This window comes from Anser anser (assembly GCF_964211835.1).
Source record: "Anser anser genome assembly, chromosome: 4".
Taxonomy (NCBI): Eukaryota; Metazoa; Chordata; class Aves; order Anseriformes; family Anatidae; genus Anser; species Anser anser.
Genome location: NC_139724.1, coordinates 21,833,669 through 21,852,360, shown reverse-complemented (window position 1 = coordinate 21,852,360; position 18,692 = coordinate 21,833,669). Strand labels below are relative to the sequence as shown.

Sequence of the window (18,692 nt, the reverse complement as noted above, 5' to 3'; positions counted from 1 at the left end):
GAAAGGGTGTTGATAGTTTCCAGGGTAGTCTTAAATCAATTTGTGTAAAGGCTGATTGATTGTCTGCAAAAGCACAGTGTTGCTGGAGGTTAAAGTCTGCTCAAAGCAGCTATTTTATGCATTCCACCCACTGAAACAGTGTCCAGTTTAATCAAATTCAAAATTGCTTCATTCTGTAAGTCTTCCAGGTTTTCACACATGGACTTGATTAAACATGTAACTTTTATTGAGAAGGGATGGCACAAAATAAAGGCACAAGCTGGGGGTGGAGTTCAAGTCCTGCTCTTCCAAAGACCCCAAGCGTTGTTTTGGCTGTGCTACGTTGGTGGTCTACAAATGGAGGAAATAGTTCTCCATTTTACTTATATTGCTGAGAGAAAGAGTACGTTTTTAAAGATCTATGTGCCATAACTCTGAGGACAGTATATACGCACAAGCTAGACGTGTTCATCAGGGCAATCGACTAGTACTGTTTTCAAAGTCTAAAGCTGAACAAATAAAAGTTATGTTTTCTTGTGGCGTAGATTTCTTATGCAGTCAGGTGCTTACAAGCATCTGTATTTGAATCCTAGCACACTGGGCCCATACGCTTATAAGCTTCCTTTTGTGAGAATAGTCTGTTTCTTTAGATTTTTGCGTGGTCTCTCTGGCATCCTTCCAGCATGTGAATCCCTTGCTGGCGCACTGAAGACTTGGAATTTGAGCACACTGTCTATTTTGTCCCCTGTGTCTTAGGCAAGCATCAATAGTCCAGATTTTGGTAGTATTTGCACAGTATTCCTTGAGGTCGTCATTTACCACTTCAGAGAGATGCAATTGTTGAAGCAAGCATAGACGCAAATTTAGGAAGAGTTCCAAAACCAATCTTTTCCTTGTTTAGGTAGAGTAAGTAATATACAGCTGTAAAAGCAGTAATAGTGCCTGGTTATGTTTCTCCCCTTTCATTTTCTCGCCTTTCCCTGAGAGAGCCAGAGTCTGTGGTGCTCCCTTTCCTTCCCCTGCTGCTGTACAGCATCATTTGCAGAACATGAAATTGCTACTCATTCTTGGTAGCTTGCCCTCTGCACATTTTATGTCTGACTGCCTGTGCCAGATAGCCAGCAAGAGACTGGCTTTTCTAGTCTCAGTTCTCTTTCACTGCTTTATCTCTGGTCCAGCCTCATCAAATAAACATCTCCCACTGTGCATTCAAGTTCTGTTCTCAAGACGATCTTGCCAGGGGCAGCAGCCAGGAATTTTATTCAAGGCCTTGCACAGAAATAAGAGATCACCAAAGGGTAGTGTCCACCTAATGGTAGCCTTGTAACAACATGTCTTCAAGTTACAGTCCAGCACGTAGCTCAAAAGACAGTACGGAAGGCAGATAAATACAGCGTTAAAATGCAGTGGCAGGTTTAGACATCCATGGGAAAGTTACTCAATAGAATTAGTGAATTCTTTTTTGGGGATCATCCCATTCTTTAATTTGAAATTGCTGCTCTAATTTCATCTTTTTGTATCTTTGTGTGTAGAGAATTAGGAAATCAAGCAGTCCTTGCAAATGGTCATGACAACCTTATAGAGATGGATGTGTTTTCTCCAACATATCACGATAGCAGTTATGGGTATGTGACTCTAAGTGTTTGCATGATGCTAACTGTTGACACAGAAGACAAAATGAGATTTTTTTAAAAGTCTGATTACAGTGGTCAAAAAACATCTGGAACAGACTTCCTCATCTTTATATCTTGTGTGTTTTTTTTTAATAATTTGTCATACTGACTCATAACAAAGAAAAATGGTTAACTTTGACTGCCAAATCTAGTTTGCTTTCACTTAAGAAAATAAGAGTGCAGTTGAGGTTGTATTAATTCTCTGTCACCTGATTCTGCAAGCTGCTGCAAACTATTTGCATGCTTATGCATTTGCCAGATCTGATCCTTAGTTTGTAATAATTTACTGTTTAGCAAATGTTTGTTTTAGAAATACTATGCCATGTTATTGTAGCATAAGGAATGACCAATTGAAGTTTAAAGAAATAGAACTGTTTTTTTATTCTGTAACATTTTTACCAGTTAGTTTGATATCTGAACTGTTAATAAATATAGATGGGTAGATACAGATTGCTATCATTAAAAAAAAAAGTTCCATATCTATTAATCTTTTTCATTAATATCTGTCTTCCGTTTGAACCACAATTTGACTTTCTTCTACCAAATCAGCATACTTGGTTTCTGATCTACACAAGAAAAAAAACATGACAAAGCAGTATCATTTCTAGTGAGTTCCAGCTTGTTAAAGAGCATAGTGTGATCAATTTCTGAAAAGAATTATTAATCGTAACTTTGCCTTTTTTGTTGTTAATAGTAGGGTGGAAATCAATACTTCATGTCCAAATTGTTTTGCTAATTGTAACTCTTAAAATTATAAAAGGGATAAGGTATTACTTGATTTAAATGAGAATATCTGCATCTGCCTGTTAATAACTCATTAATTTGTAAAATATATTGACACTGTACATAGATCTGGTTCACGTTCCAAAATCTCTTAAACTTTCACTTAGCCACAAATTAAATCAGCAGCAGTAAGGGAGTTATGTGTTAAATTCAGTTAGTTACTCATTTTCAGCAAACTCAAAGGTACTGCAGATACTTACCAGAAAACGCTTTTTTTTTTTTTTAACAAATAAGCATACTGTATTTAAAAAATATATGTATTACCATTCCCTGTAGATCAGTTACCATAGAATACTGATTCGGATGCATAATTGCTGAAGCAAAGTTAATAGAAACATGCCTGGTTTACACTTTATATGTTTGTAATGGGACCACCAAATGCAGGTATTTTGGCAAATGGACTACATTGTATGAATTTCCTTTTAGTTGATACTAGTTCAGGTAGTGGTACAATAAAATTTATCTTGTTTGTAATCCCTTCATTTTTAAAATTATGCTAGCAGGGATCATTTCCTGGTGTGAAAGTTGTCCACAGATAATAACACATCAGTTCCAAAGCATAATAGATTTGAGACTACGACATGCAATCAGCATGAAGATTCAGTTTGTCATCCTCACTAACATACTGTGTCACAGCTAGAATCATTATATATTTGTTTCTTTGTTTTTATGTCATGTGTGTGTTACATTACAAAATATTATTTCTCAGTTTGTGTGGTGCATGGAGAGGATATTAATCTAATGAATATGACAATTTTAGTGTTAATAATGATAATAGGAAAAGACATTTTGCATAGAAACTCTAGTGATTCATATGCCTAGACCTTAGGAATAGTTGTTTATAGCTTTGAGAGATTTTTGCACAGTGCATTAATTATCATAAGACAGTTGGAAATCTCTAGTATTTTAATGGTAAGTATTGTTGGCTTTACTTGGTGTGGCTATTCTTGTCCCTAATATCTAAATGTACGCTTGTATACATCTTGACAAATCATCTTAGTTTGAAGTAAATAGCCTGTTTTTCTTTTACCTAACCTGAAAGTCTGAGTTGTCGAAGTATCAGAATTTGAAAATGGAGATTCAATATCTAGTGAATGATTGCATTTAGATTTCTTACTGTTAAGCTTCCTAGCATTATTTTCTGAAAGTTTCGTTTTTTGCAGGGATCGGGTTTGAAAACCTGTTGTATTGAAGAGGGAATTCTTTGCAAGGATTGCGAAGACTGGGGATTTTTGTCATGGGTTGGTGAACGTGTTCAGGAGAGCTCAGTTTAAAAGTGGCTAGGTTGTTACAAGGCCATAGTGAATTGAATTCAAGAGGGGAAGAAGCCAGGAGTGCAGAGTGGAGGGGAGAAATCTGGACATGACTGGGCACAAAAGGAGTAGGAGAAGCTGTACAGATGGTTAAGATGGAGTAGCCCAGAAGGAGAAATTGCTAGTACTTGGTTAGGCAAGTTAGGACTTAGATAAAATGCTAGAGTATTAGGGACTGAATATCTAGGATGAAACCCAAGATTATTCCGCGTCCTTTACTGCTTGTAAGTGCTTGTGAAATCCCTTTAAATATCATGTACCTCATCAACTGTAGGACTAACTCAAAATGATGAGAAACCTTGGCTGCTGGTATGTGCTCTACTAGCAGAGAAACCAGGAATAACCAGACCAAAGACCTCGTATCTGTGATGGTGTATGTCAATAAGAAACTTTTCAATACAATCTCTGAATTGTCAAATTTGCTTTAAAATATCAGAGGTTAAACCAAAAAAAAAAATTTCAGTAAAAAAAAATTCAAGACTGTAAAGCAGATAACAAGTTACAGAGTCAAAAGCTAACCTCCTTCTACAGTTGCATGCCTGCAGTAGAGCCTGCCATCCCAATCAGTGTAGCTCAAGTTGAACCAGAAAAGAACTTTAACAGATTCTGGAAATTCTTTCCATCGCATTCAGATAGGTAAGAAAATGAAACCAAATACCATGGCAAAGCAAGACTGGATGACTTTATGCTGTCAGCAGACAGGGTCTCAGTAAATGTAGGTTGTGCAGTGAGAAGTCCAGCTTGAAAAAGGCATCAGTGAAAATGAAAACTGTTAAAAAAAAAATACTGTCATCCAATCTGGGCACAAGATGTAATCCTCTGCCGTACCGAGTCCCTGAATGGTGATCTCTCAAGTCTTTTTATAGATTTTGGTATTTTGCGTACAAAAGAGTATGCAAACGTAGTATATAAGTTTCCACCAAGGAACAATTAGGGACTGGAAAAAAGGAATGATAGGTGCCTCACAGGTGTTTGTACAGTTGCCAGTTTGATGGTATTGGCTGTAAGACAGTGCTGTCACTGCAGTGACATGAATCTGGCTGTCTGATTGACTGCTGGTAACGCAGTAGTGGCAGCACAGAGTTCAGCACAGGTTATCACAGACTCAGAATTGCAAGAGAACCACAGCTACGGACATCAATAAGTGGGCTAAGGATCACAAATCTATTATGATGGAAACTTCAGCCTGTTTGTAGCTTGATGCAGAATCAGATCCTGTCAGCCGCTGACAGAGTAATACTTAACTTCTTTAACTTCCCTCTGGTTTTAGTTCCTTTTAAAATGCCCAGTAGCTCAATCAGGTCTTTCTGCTGCAGATGAAATTTCAACCTTTGTTTCAACTTCTGAACTAAATTTTGGGTAAATAATGCAGCTCTGAGTCTCTCTCTTAAACCACACATGCTTTTTTGGAATTGTCTCCATGTGCATTTTGAGGCATTTGCAGCAATTGAATCACATTATAGAATCGTAGAATAGCTTGGGTTGGAAGGGACCTTAAAGCCCACCTAGTTCCAACCCCCTGCCATAGGCAGGGACACCTCCCACTAGATCAGGTAGCCCAGGGCTTCATCCAACCTGGCCTTGAAAACCTCCAGGGATGGGGCAACTTGTGTCACTGCCTCACCACCCTCTGAGAGAGTTTTCTCCTAACATCTAATCTAAATCTCCCCTCTTTAAATTGAAAACTGTTTCCCCTTGTCCTATCATTATCTGTCCAAGTGAAAAGTTACTCTCCATCTTTTTTATGAATTTTTATGTCTATATAAATAAATAATTGGTCTCTTTCAGCTTAGTAAAGACTGCAAGTGTAGTAAAAGGGATTGGATGAGTACAGTGCCCTGCCTTTCCTCTTTGATTTTCTCCCTGGGAAGCTTATCTTACTCAATATTCAAGAAAGGAGCAGGCCAAGATTATAATACCTCATTTAAAAGACACCTCTCTCTCTCTCTCTCTCTCTCTCCCTCTCTCTCAGTTGGGATATGATTCCAGAAGAACAAGATGAGGAACTGTAATATAAATCCTTATGCTCACGTGAGCATTTCCAGTTGTTAGGATAAAATTCAGATGTTTTCCTTTACCCTCTCTTCCTCTGGAGAGACAAGATCTGGAGCAGCACAAACACTATCACTATCTAAAAATGCAGTAATGGGCTGTCAAGTCTGTTCCCTCCAACTGCTGCCTCCTTCCGAAGTGTGTATCAATGACCAAGAATAACCAGAGCCATGTCACTTACTGGAACCTAGATGGAAGTCACTGTGAGTGCTAGACCTTTAAGACACCCAAAGCAAGCCTGTAAGGAGAACAGAGTCACTTGATATTTTTGAGCAATATATGAGTCTGGTTTCACTCTCCTCTATAAGGCAGGTAATGGGACTTTCCTGCAGAGAAGAGTATGAGTAACTAAAACTGTGGCAGGTGTCTTGGTTTGCCCACCCGGCATCACAAGTCGTTCTTTGCATCAGTCTCCCCAGCTCACTTCGGCAAAGTGCAGTTTAGCATTGTTTGTTTCCCTTGCCCATCTTCACAGAGTGCAGCATAGCAGAGAGGAGCACAAAAGAGCAGGCTCAGAACAGGCTGATTTAACTGGTTCTTTTGATCTGAGATATGTGTATCCATGTAACACTGAAGTGAACCCCTCTTTCTTGGGGGACAGAGCCAGCAGCCCAAATCTGAATTTCGAGGAACCATTAATAGGAATCTTACAAGTGTCATGTGCATACTACAGCACTATATTCTTACTTATGCCACCAAGAAGGTAGGTACATTGCAAAGGAAGAGATTTTGGGTGCAAGCCATCATGTACCAGTGGCTTCCAAAGGAGATTGAGATACTGTCATGTCTGCATTGCTGTTGGAAGTTTCTGCTACAGGTTGCTGTGCCTGACTTCAGTCTTCCTCTAGCAGCAACCAGCAGCGGAGCAATAACCTGCCAGGGGCCAGATGTGAAAGAACACAGAAGCAGCAAGGAAGGCACTTGCAGCCCTACTGTTTTTTTTTCAGTCTTTAATTTGTGAAGAAAGCGGGTCCTTGGTGTAAACCCACCCAAATTCAAGCAGATGTTACCATATATAAAATATTTCTCTGAAACATTTGAATAAGCTGTTACAAGAGGCTTATCTCCGGTTCTCACGGATGTTTCCTCTGTTTTTGCATATGGGTAATAGCTTTCCTCTCTTTCTGTCTCTCAAATTTTGATCATCATTTGATCTGATGTGATCTTAGAGCTTTTTCCAGGATTATGGTAGCATTAATATTGGCTCCAAGGAAGCTGAAATTCCTACCTCTTCCTAGGTAATATTTTTTTTTCCAATTCTGCACAGAAAATAAACTGAGACAAATTCACAGCATAATGTAGTTTCTGTGCTGGCTTGGATTTATTTTACATGCAGCCATATGGTTCTGTGGAAGTCAGTCATAAGCCTGTGCTAAGGGCAAACACCACCAGCTACAAGGTTTCATCTCAGAAGAATGTTAACAGAAGATGAAGACAGGCATAAAGTGCTCACAGAGAAAACAAAAATCCAATCCCTTTTGGAGCCTACTGGGAATGCTGATCTCATGCATCAGTGAACTAGAGTTCATATGAGACCTAGCCAGTAATTTCTGTTATCTCTTTTACATCTTCCCTGTAACGTCAGTCGGTGGAGATTAATCTTCTCATTCCATCTGCTTCTTCAACTCAGTGCAAGGAATCAGATTTATTGATGTGATCTATCCATTAGTGAACCAGGCAGAGCTCTTGAATGTAACGTGGCAGGTGAGGGTCATGGTCTCACTCAGGGAACCCAGTTCAATCCAGCGTGAGTAGGGTCTGCCAAGACTTAGAACACACCAGCCAGTAGATGCAGTGCAATGGCTGATTGTGATCTTGGACCACTGTTTTTTTCCACGGTTAATGGTTTTCTGCTGATTCTGACAGCTAATGTATCTGGTATGTTTTTTGTAAACAAAGAGCAAGCATGATAATCCATTCCAGGGAGGGAGAAAATCAGCTGGTTTGGATTAAGGAAAGTCAGGGAGAGAGAAACACAAAAACTTTCATGACAGAGCTTGGCCCAAGCTAAAATATCTGCAGTTAGATGTAGCCATGCTCTCCTGAAGTTACTTCCTTAAGATTGACTGATTTCTTTGTATGGAAATGGCAAATAAAATGATAGGTCTTCAGAGAGATAGACACATGCTATCTCTGCATATGTCAGAAAGGAAGCATTTGAGATAGAGAATGAGAGCTCCCACACCTCAGAAGTATCGTCTGTCTAACTTCTCTATGCCCCTTTGGACCATCAGAAAAATAACAAGATATGCTGTAGGTACCCTTACGTCTTGCTAGCTTACATCAACTTCACGGTGCTGCTGAGGTGTTACATAAGGTGCTACTACACTTCTGAAAAGCAGAATTAATGATTGTTGCTGTGTCCAGAAAGATGAATTTTGAATTAGGACCATTTTTAGACAAAACCTGCTACTTCGTTTTTTGTTCAAGTTAGCAATCATCACAGATGTATTCAGTACAAAAGAGATTAATTACAGTTTTTATTCTAATCAGTTCAGTAATACCATTATATGAAACGTCAAAATCAAGCCATTCGGAGTACTGTCACTTTCAGAGCAGCAAAGTCGCATCTCTTAAAGTACTAGTCCTGAAATGTACGTATATCACCGAAACATAAATCCACTAAAATTTACATTTCTCTCAACCTGCGTTCACTTGAAGTAGATTCAACAGAAGTTTTTTCCACCTCTTGAGGATATCAGAATATGATTGATGTGTTCTTAATTTTAGATGTCAAATGCGTAGATATACTGCATCATGCTTCAGAGTGAATCCAGTGTAACAGATTGAGAACCTCAGCAGAACAGATAAGAACATTTTACCTTGACTTGCTTACAAATTTCTTTTTTCATATAATAATGTCCATATATTCAACACTCCTTAGAGGCAAATAGATAATTTTTAATAGAGTGAGATACTGGATCACTCACTAGAGTGTGATTTGAGTTGGTTTTTGAGGGAAGATAAACCTATGCTCCACAGTATGAAAATTGGTGTGCTGGTTTCATAAAGCAGGTAAACTGTGATTACAGAAGGCAGAATGGTACTGCCTTGGCTGACAAGGTAAACTGCAGTAAGCTTGTGGTCCAACAGCGAGCTCTCATGCTGGCAATAGCTAGTATGTCCAGGTTTTTTCTCAGATAGCAAGGAGAACAAATGAGTCAAATTTATCAGATTAGTGGCCCTGTTACTCCCACAAAATAAAATTTCAGAGACTCACAGATATACTTACATATCTGGAGGTCTTTTGGTACCTGAGGATAAAAGAACCAAATACAAAAAGATGTTAAGGATAGGTTTTCTTTTCACTTTTACCTCTCCACCAGTCAGTTTCTGTTCAGTTGTCTTCCAAATGCCAATTTTGTTATATTCTGCATCAGAACAACAGGTATCTGAACATAGTCTTCCTCAACTCCACAGTTGTCTTTGCCTGACCCATAAAGAACCTAAATCTTGAACAGGCTCAGAAGCATCAGGGAATCGGAGATGGAAATTGACTGGTGGAGGTGCACTCTACCCTCTCTGAGGCAGGCTCATGAGCCTGCCACAGCACAGGCGTCTCCTGTTATGCAGAAGACGGAGGTTCCCTCCTCCTGCCAGGCAGCGGGAGGAGACCTAGATCAAGGGGGGGAATGGAGGCAGGTGCCTATTCGGGGTGGTAGGCGAGCCCTCTCTCTGCCCACCTCACCTTCTCATCTACCCTTAAATAATCGATATGAAGGACTAGAACAAGACAATCCGAATGATAAAGTAGATAAAAACCCGTCCCAGCTGGAGGGGGCGCCTAAGACAAGGCGACCTACACACCGCATTGCCACATCATCCTTCAAAAAAGAAAGAAGGGCTATTGTTATGGGGGGCTCCCTTCTGAAAGGGACAGAGGGACCGATATGCCGACCGGACCCAACCCGCAGAGAAGTCTGTTGCCTCCCTGGGGCTCGGGTGAGAGACTTCGCCAAGAAAGTCCAGCGCCTGGTACGGCCCACTGACTACTACCCGCTACTGGTCTTTCAGGCTGGTAGCGATGAAGTAGCAACGAGAAGTCCGAAGGGGATCAAAAGAGACTTTAGGGATTTGGGGCGACTACTTAGAGGATCAGGGGCGAAGGTTGTGTTTGCCTCTGTCCTTCCGATAGGGGGGATCGAAGCTGAAAGGTGTGCTGTTCACATAAACTCGTGGCTTCGAGACTGGTGTGACCGGCAGAACTTTGGGTTCTTTGATCACGGGAAGGTCTATGCTACACAGGGCCTGATGGCACCGGATGGGATGTGCCTCTCTCGGAGAGGGGTAAGGATCTTTGGTCAGGAGTTGGCAGGGCTGATAGATAGGGCTTTAAACTAGAGTCGAAGGGGGAAGGGGCTAAAACCAGGCACGCCGGTGAAGACCTAAGGGAAGGTACGCTAGAATCAGAGGGGCTGGGTGCCAGTGAGGTCCTTCGGGCAGATCCACAAGGTGCTGAGTGTAAGGAGACGCACCTGAAGTGCTTCTACACGAACACACGCAGTATGAGGAATAAAATGGATGAGCTAGAAGTCCTGGCCCAGTCCTGCAACTACGATATCATCGGCATAAGCGAAACCTGGTAGGATGAGTCCTGTGACTGGGGTGTTGCGATAGATGGTTACAGGCTCTTCAGGAGGGACAGGCAGGGTAGGCGAGGTGGTGGGGTGGCGATGTATGTGAAGCAGGGGCTGGACTGTGTGGAACTTCAGGTCGGAGATGGCAAAGTTGAGAGCCTCTGGGTAAGGATCAAGGGACGAACGAATAAAGGGGATGTCGTTGTGGGAGTCTATTACAGACCGCCTGGCCAGGACGATAGCGCCGATAAATTATTCTTTACAGAACTAAGAGAGGCCTCGAGATTAACTCCCCTTGTCCTTATGGGGGACTTCAACTTGCCAGACATTAACTGGGAGTGCCACACGGCTGACACGAGCAAGTCCAGGAGGTTCATGAAGCACCTAGATGATAACTTCTTGGTGCAGGTGCTAACGGAGCCAACTAGGAAAGGTGCCCTCCTAGACCTGTTGCTAGAAAACAGAGAGGGTCTGGTGGGAGATGTGGTGATTGGTGGCCGCCTTGGTCAAAGCGACCATGAAGTGGTTGAGTTCAAAATTTACGGTGACAGAAAGAAAAGTGCCACCAAAACCTCATCCCTAGATATGGGGAAAGCGGACTTCAGGCTGCTCAGGGAACTAGTCAGCAAGGTCCCCTGGGAAACTGCTCTTGAAGGCCTCGATGTCCACCAGTGCTGGTCATTCTTTAAACGATGCCTCCTAGAAGCACAAGATCAAGCAATTCCTAAATATCGCAAGTCAGGCAGGCGGGGCAGGAGGCCGGCGTGGCTGACCAGGAACATTCTAATGGAGATTAGGCGGAAACAGAGAGTGTTTTGCTACTGGAAGGAGGGCCAGGTGTCATGGAAAGAATACAGGGATGCCGTTCGTGTTTGTAGGCAGAAAATTCGTGTGGCCAAAGCACACCTAGAGTTGAAGCTGGCTGTGTCTGTGAGAGAAAATAAAAAGGGCTTTTTCAGATATGTGAATGGAAAAAGGAGAACTAAAGAATACATAGGGCCGCTCCTTGATAGGGAAGGTCTCCTCACAGACAATGACATAGGCAAAGCAGAGACGCTTAACGCCTTCTTCGCCTCTGTCTTCAATGCCGATGATGGGCTTCGGGACCCAGGGTGCCCTGAGCTAGAGGGCTGGGACGGTGGGGATGACAAACTCCCAACCGACCCTGAACGTGTGCGGGATTTGCTACTCCACCTGGATCCCTACAAGTCCATGGGTCCGGATGGGATTCATCCCCGGGTGCTGAAAGAGCTGGCGGACGTCATCGCGGAACCTCTCTCAATTATTTTTCAACGATCCTGGGAATTTGGAGAGGTCCCGGTAGACTGGAAGCTGGCAAATGTTGTGCCGATTTACAAGAAGGGTCAGAAAGAAGACCCTAGCAATTACAGGCCTGTCAGTCTCACGTCAGTGCCTGGTAAAATCATGGAGAAGATGGTTCTCGAACTTATTGAGGCTCACCTGGGGGACAAAGCAGTCATTGGTCCCAGCCAGCATGGGTTTGTGAAGGGCAGGTCCTGCCTAACTAACCTGATTTCCTTTTATGATAAGATCACCCGTATGATGGACCAAGGGAAACCAGCTGATGTGATTTTTTTGGACTTCAGCAAGGCTTTTGACACGGTTTCCCATAGGATCCTACTGGACAAAATGTCCACCATACAGCTAAATAAAAACATCATACGATGGGTGAGCAATTGGCTAACGGGCAGGGCCCAAAGGGTTATGGTAAATGGGGCTGCGTCAGGCTGGCGGGCGGTCACCAGTGGGGTCCCTCAAGGCTCCATTTTAGGGCCGGTACTTTTCAATATTTTTATAAACGATCTGGATGTAGGAATAGAAGGTATTTTGAGCAAGTTTGCTGATGACACCAAACTTGGAGGAGTTGTGGACTCGAATGAGGGTGGAAAGGCCTTGCAGAGGGATCTGGATAGGTTGGAGAGCTGGGCGATCACCAACCGCATGAAGTTCAATAAGAGCAAGTGCCGGGTCCTGCACCTGGGACGGGGAAACCCTGGCTGCACGTACAGACTGGGCGATGAGACGCTGAAGAGCAGCCTAGAAGAGAGGGATCTGGGGGTCGTGGTTGACAGCAAGTTGAATATGAGCCAGCAGTGTGCCCTGGCGGCCAGGAGGGCCAACCGTGTCCTGGGGTGCATCAAGCACGGCATCGCTAGTAGGTCAAGGGAGGTGATTGTCCCGCTCTACTCTGCGCTGGTGCGGCCTCACCTCGAGTACTGTGTGCAGTTCTGGGCACCACAGTATAAAAAGGACATGAAACTGTTGGAGAGTGTACAGAGGAGGGCTACGAAGATGGTGAAAGGCCTGGAGGGGAAGACGTACGAGGAACGGCTGAGGTCACTGGGCCTGTTCAGCCTGGAGAAGAGGAGGCTGAGGGGAGACCTCATCACAGTCTACAACTTCCTTGTAAGGAGGTGTCGAGAGGCAGGAGACCTTTTCTCCATTAACACCAGTGACAGGACCCGCGGGAACGGGGTTAAGCTGAGGCAGGGGAAATTTAGGCTTGACATCAGGAGGGGGTTCTTCACAGAGAGGGTGGTTGCACACTGGAACAGGCTCCCCAGGGAAGTGGTCACTGCACCGAGCCTGTCTGAATTTAAGAAGAGATTGGACTGTGCACTTAGTCACATGGTCTGAACTTTTGGTAGACCTGTGCGGTATCAAGAGTTGGACTTGATGATCCTTAAGGGTCCCTTCCAACTCAGGATATTCTATGATTCTATGATTCTATGATTGATTTTTCTTCTTTTTTTTTTTATTTGCTTTAAGCAATTATTTTTTAACGCTTTTGTATGTTTTACCCTAGAAATAAAATGAATCAAAGAGTAGTTTTATGAAGATGTTGTCTTTATATACTGCAGGGCAAACAGTGCATACTCATTATACAAGAACAAGGAAACAATTGGTTGAATTCAAATTGAAATAGATAGAAGAAAACACATTTTGACACAACACGTGTTCAGCCTACAGAACGGAATGCTACAAGACATCTGTGAGAGCCTGAGTTGTGAACTGATAGAGAATAAGTAGTCTGGAAGACTTTCAGTTTTTCATTTTGCACTGGCCACTTTTAAGCAAGATACTGTCCCTGGTGATCTACCCAGCTGTGGTAATGTCTCTTTCTGCCTATTTGGTTACAGTTAACAGTTATGTGTGCAAAATCTGTGTTTCTCTATCAAATACAATTATCTTCGCAATTTTTTGGAACAAACGTAACATGCTCACTGTACCACATGTGTTTACAGGAATCCTCTCCTTCCTCTGTTTTTTTAAGAAGAGATCTCCTTCAAAATCTCAGGTCAGGGAGAATTTCAGGGAGAAAGAAATTACAGCTTTTCTTCCTCAGTGGTCTTCCTATCATGGTCTGTAAGAATCTGAAGAGCCATGTGTAATTAATACCATCATGGTAATGATTAAATAGGCAACATTTAAGGCAGTATAGGAGACAGCACTGTAAGAAAACTTCAGTCTGTGTTGAGATCCTATGTGCCAAGGCACTATGAAATCTGTTACTGATCTTTGTGGAGTCTCTCTATGCAGAAATGCAACCAAACTGATAGATTTTGTATGCTCCAGATTCTTCAGGTGCTGCTAGAACACAACAGTGCACAAGGTGTACTGTTTGGAAGGGAACGTGTACTTTTGGAAGGGAAGGATTTGTTTTTTTAAACACATTTATTCTAAATACAGTTTTATTCTGGATCCAAGGTATTGTAGCACTTAAGATGAGGAGGACAGCAGTGTCTGGTCACTGTCATAATCTGCATTACAGAAAAATAACAGTGGCTTCCTTCCAGTCTCACTTTCAAAAACATGATAAAACCTGATAAAACATGATTCATGTTCTGACGTACTTAGAAGTGTTCAACAGAATTTTGCTGAGCCTTCTTCACACTTCCTTATTTAGAATGAATTTTGTAATAGAGTCCTGCGTAACTTGTAGTGTGTTGTGACATATTTGCCGTGGGATTTTGCACTCTCTTAGTGGGGTTGTGCTGTGTCACCTATTCTAAAACAAAACTAAAATGCTGCTAAGAAAGTTCTTGGAAATGATAAGATAGTCTTCAAGCATCTGCAAAGCATTCTGTATACGATGCCCAAAAACAGAGAAATCGTAGCTACAAATCACCTTTGCTAAAATCTACAACTCAGTATAAGCTAAAAAAAGTCACATATCTATTGTAGATGTTATATTATGAATGTTAAAAATATTCAACAATTGTATAAACTTTTAGACCAACATATTTAAAAGTAATGTAGAACAGTCCTTTTTGTTTTGTGATACTTTATTAATGTACTAACTGTGCTTCTGGCGGTCTGGACTTCAGGGCCTTCCAGACATGTTTATGTAATGCTGCATTCATTAATGCGCAGTATCCATTTTTTTTCTAAACTGAAGTGGAAAGATTTTGTCACAGATATTTTTGTAAGGAAAGTTATTCTAAATTGCATTTGCGTTGCTGGACACTGGGCTACCTTATATCAGAATTATTTGGGTTTATGGTCTGAGACTTACTGTCCTTCAATGTTTTAGTAATCTATCTCCATTTCTCAAAAGACACAGTTTTCAGTTAACTTAATCTTTCTGCCCAACTCCTGTTTTTTTATCACTTTTTTTTCCCGTCCTGCTTTCCCATTTACTGAATTTAGTAGAGGTTACTTCAATTTTATTTTCCACAGAGGAACTGGCAGCAGTGAGGAAATCTTATTTGGTATGAATCCTCCCCCCCAGCTTGAAGAGGAAAAAAAATCATCTGGATGGCAGCAGGTGCACACCAGCCCCTGACACACAGAGAGTACTGAGTTCAATTAAAAGTGTGATTGTTTTATTGTTATTCACAAGCTTGTTTTCTCACTTGACTTCTTTGGGTTTTGCTACTTAATTTCTCTCTTACCTTTTAAGAGAGGAAAGTTAAGCACAATGCCTGCCATTTGTGAAATAAGGTGACTTCCCAGCTGCCTTTGCAAGCAAGGATTAGTTTTATGACATAACTTTCCATTTTACCATCAAGCTGTAGTTCAGAACTGCTAGGTACCAAATTCTTTCCACCTAAAATTTTAAGATTGGCTGCACTTTTTAACAGAAATGTACGTTGAATTAGCAGACGGAAGTATATATTGAATAAACATAAAAGTATGAGATTATTTGCTTTAAAAATGAATTGATTTACATGATAACAGAACTAGCTTCTCTTGTAAAATATTACCACGGTTCAACGGAATTTTTTACTCTGAAGCTTTAAAAAAATATTTAAAGTGCTACTTACACGAAGATCTAGCAAGTGCTTGTTAAATGATCAATTTTGAATGGAAGATACACTATTATAGATGCTATAAGCTCCCTATGAGATGAAAAGTAGTGTAATTGCTGGTAAGTCAGTGCCTGGTCAAATAGTGCAAACAGTTAAGTCTTTAGAAAATAGCTACTCAAGTACCATGGTTTGAAAAGGCAAGATAAATGGATATATAGATAATTAAAACCATTTGTGGATAGATTATATTTCAAGAGCACAAAGAAGTTTGGCATTGTCTGGAAGCAGGCTGGATTTGTTGTCAGATACCATATCCTTCTGCTCATCTCATAGGAACACTGTTTGGCATGGCTCAGAGAGGCAGACAAGATGTGCAGGCCTGATAGCATTACACTTTAAATACTGATCACTCTGAGTTAATGTAGCAGGAGAGTCTCTGACAACTTTGTTAGTAACTCCACTCATTAGAAATAGAGAGATCCAAACAAATTTTCTTAACCCAGAGGAAGATACCAGTCAGGTTTTTTTGTCATTATTTTACTCTCTCCGTATTTTTTCCCCCAGCAGCCTCCAGCCAGTCGGTACAACCACTCTGGCATTGTATTAATGTGATTCAAAGCAAGGGAGGAATAGCTTGAAGTGAGGAGTCGTGCTGCGTGCTGCCTAAGACTGCACACTGCTGAATTCACATATAAAAGTTACAATTTTCTTTCATTGCCTTGATGCCTGAGGTGGACTGTCAGAACTGTGACAGCTCACACCACCGCAGATATGCGGCCATCTCCCAGGTTTATCTATGGGATTAACTCCTCAAAGGCTTTGAGAATGTGGATTACAGTCTCTGGTAGGCTGTGCTGTACCAAAGCCAACATCTCAGCTCTCACTTTCTCAGAGAAAATAGAAGAAAAAAGATCAGAGGCTAACTGTTTTGTTGCATTATTTTGTTAAAGCTTAGACTGTATGGAGTTCCGTTCAAGTGCTTGTATAATGCAAGTTTCCATTTTTGGTCTGTTGAGCCTAAAAGTGAGACAAGGAGATGCTGGTCAGGCAGCTTCTTCTTTTTAATGTGAAAGCTGATGTTTAGGAGTATTATTATATCTGCTGTATGGCTTTCCTTCAGTCCCCGAAAGCATTATTTATTATGCACTGAGAAGGAAACAGCCTTCTTTGTTTGTTGTTATCTTGAGATCCATGTAGATACACCTGGAGATACCATTTACTATATGTAGCCAGAAATTAAAGAGCAGTAAAGGTCAAGTGGGTAAGACACTTTATCAGAGCTTAATAAATCTACATGCTTCTGTATATCCCTAAGATTAAAGTAACAACGTTCCAAGTTAAAACATTTTTTATGTTGGGCTAAGTATTTTTATTTTGGTGTTTGCTATGTAGAAAATGTCACAACTTTTAATGAAGTAGTGTCTTAGAGAGGATTTAAACCACGATGGCATTGTCCTTTGAAATCATTAATAATCCTCCAGGCTCAGAAGCTAAGAAAAACTTGGATGTGCTGTTTTGCATCAGTAGATCTAGTCTATATCCATCTGTTGCTACTGCCAGCAAGTTTCATGTTGTTCAAACCGAAGTAAACTGCATATAGTTTATTTCATGGGATTGTGTTTGTGATGCATATATTTGCAAGGAGGGGGCATATGCCAAGATGTTCAAATTTATCTATTAACCTCCTGCAGCAAAACCACAAGCAAATAACAAACCCTGATCATCTGGTATTTCTCTCAGGGTGCAGAGGGGCAAATTAATTTTGAGTGTCTGCACAGCACATTTCCAATGAAGCCGCTGTACTTGTATAGGTTGGTACATTACTATGCAAAGATGCAAGCATGGCTTCTGGTGGACAAAAGTCCCATCAGCCAAGAATTAGTCCTGACGAGCCCATTGTCAGGTGGTGTAGCCTAGAGGGCTTTCCCCTCCAAAGCTAGCTCATGGGGTTCTGGAGCCCCTGACCCATGCTGTATATATGGCATGCAGTAGACAAAAACAGCATAGACTTGCTCTTACTAGGCTTCAGGAGGAACTGCCTATCAGCAATTCATGAGTGCCTCTTACCTACTAAAAATGCAAACACCTCTGTCGTTCTGTTCAGCTGTTCCTCCACTTGGTAAGATCAAACTTCTCCGAAGTGGGCTTTCTTACCGTTTTTAGTTATAATGCATTTACTTTGCAAAGCCTGATTTTAGTAGGCCAAGCCATACACTACAGAGTTGCCAGCATAACAAATCAGTGGAAAAAAAGCCTGGTGCAAAGACCTTTGGCTTAAGTTTTGTTTGTAGAGTTGTATATACGTGTCAGGAGAAAAACTCCAGGTAGTATAAGCCTATACGCCATGCTTCCTTTAAGAGGCTCTGCCAAAAAAAAATATGCTAGTGTGAACTAAAATAGAAGGATTCTAATGTAATGAGGTAAACTCAGGGAATAGTATTTCCTTGAGAAATTTTAATTTAAATTAAGCTTATTGTTAACTCACAGAGTGTGTCTTAAATTTGGCTTTGCTTCTCATTTCTGATTCTGGCAGGGATTCTTTCTGAGTGCCTACTAAATACACATCTTTAGAGTACTTGCCAGATTGTAACTAGCGGCTGTATCCATAATCAGATCTTGATACAGTAAGATTATGTGCAAGGAGATATGAATTAGTGTACTGAATAGTTAGGACACAAAAAAAATCTTTTAAATGACTATTTCTGGCAAAATTGCCAAAAGTTTATATCTGAAAGATTGCTGTTTTCTTTGTACTTTACCCAAGAAAACTGTGATAAGTAGTATGGGCTACAGTCAGATTGCATAATATTGACTTTTTAATGGAGTTCCCTGTAGTCTGTAGTGGAAGCCAACAAAAATAAACAGCAGTAGAAAGCCTGTCCGTACTTGTTGGATAAACTCTGAGAGACCTCCTCTCTACCATACGGTATTTTTTGGTAGTTCTGTTTCTAATCTGGATACCAGTGTGTCACTCATGTTTTGGGGTTTTTCAATCTTTTCTTAAAATGAAAGTGCCTTTTTAAAGTGCAAGTGCTGTGACAA

General features: G+C 41.2%; 1 protein-coding gene across 6 annotated transcripts in view; it reads left to right on the top strand.

Annotated features, from left to right (window-relative positions):
• Nucleotides 1–18,692, top strand: part of LOC310899261 (teneurin-3) — a 242,570-nt gene that overhangs the window by 105,316 nt on the left and 118,562 nt on the right. For 5 of the 6 annotated variants that reach the window (XM_083835481.1, XM_083835480.1, XM_083835479.1 and 2 more), the window contains one exon: nucleotides 1,512–1,604. The exons of the other annotated variant lie outside the window; for it this stretch is intronic. In XM_083835481.1, the coding sequence (XP_083691607.1) occupies nucleotides 1,512–1,604 (93 nt within the window). The remainder of the gene's footprint in view (nucleotides 1–1,511; nucleotides 1,605–18,692) is intronic. 6 annotated transcript variants of the gene reach the window in all.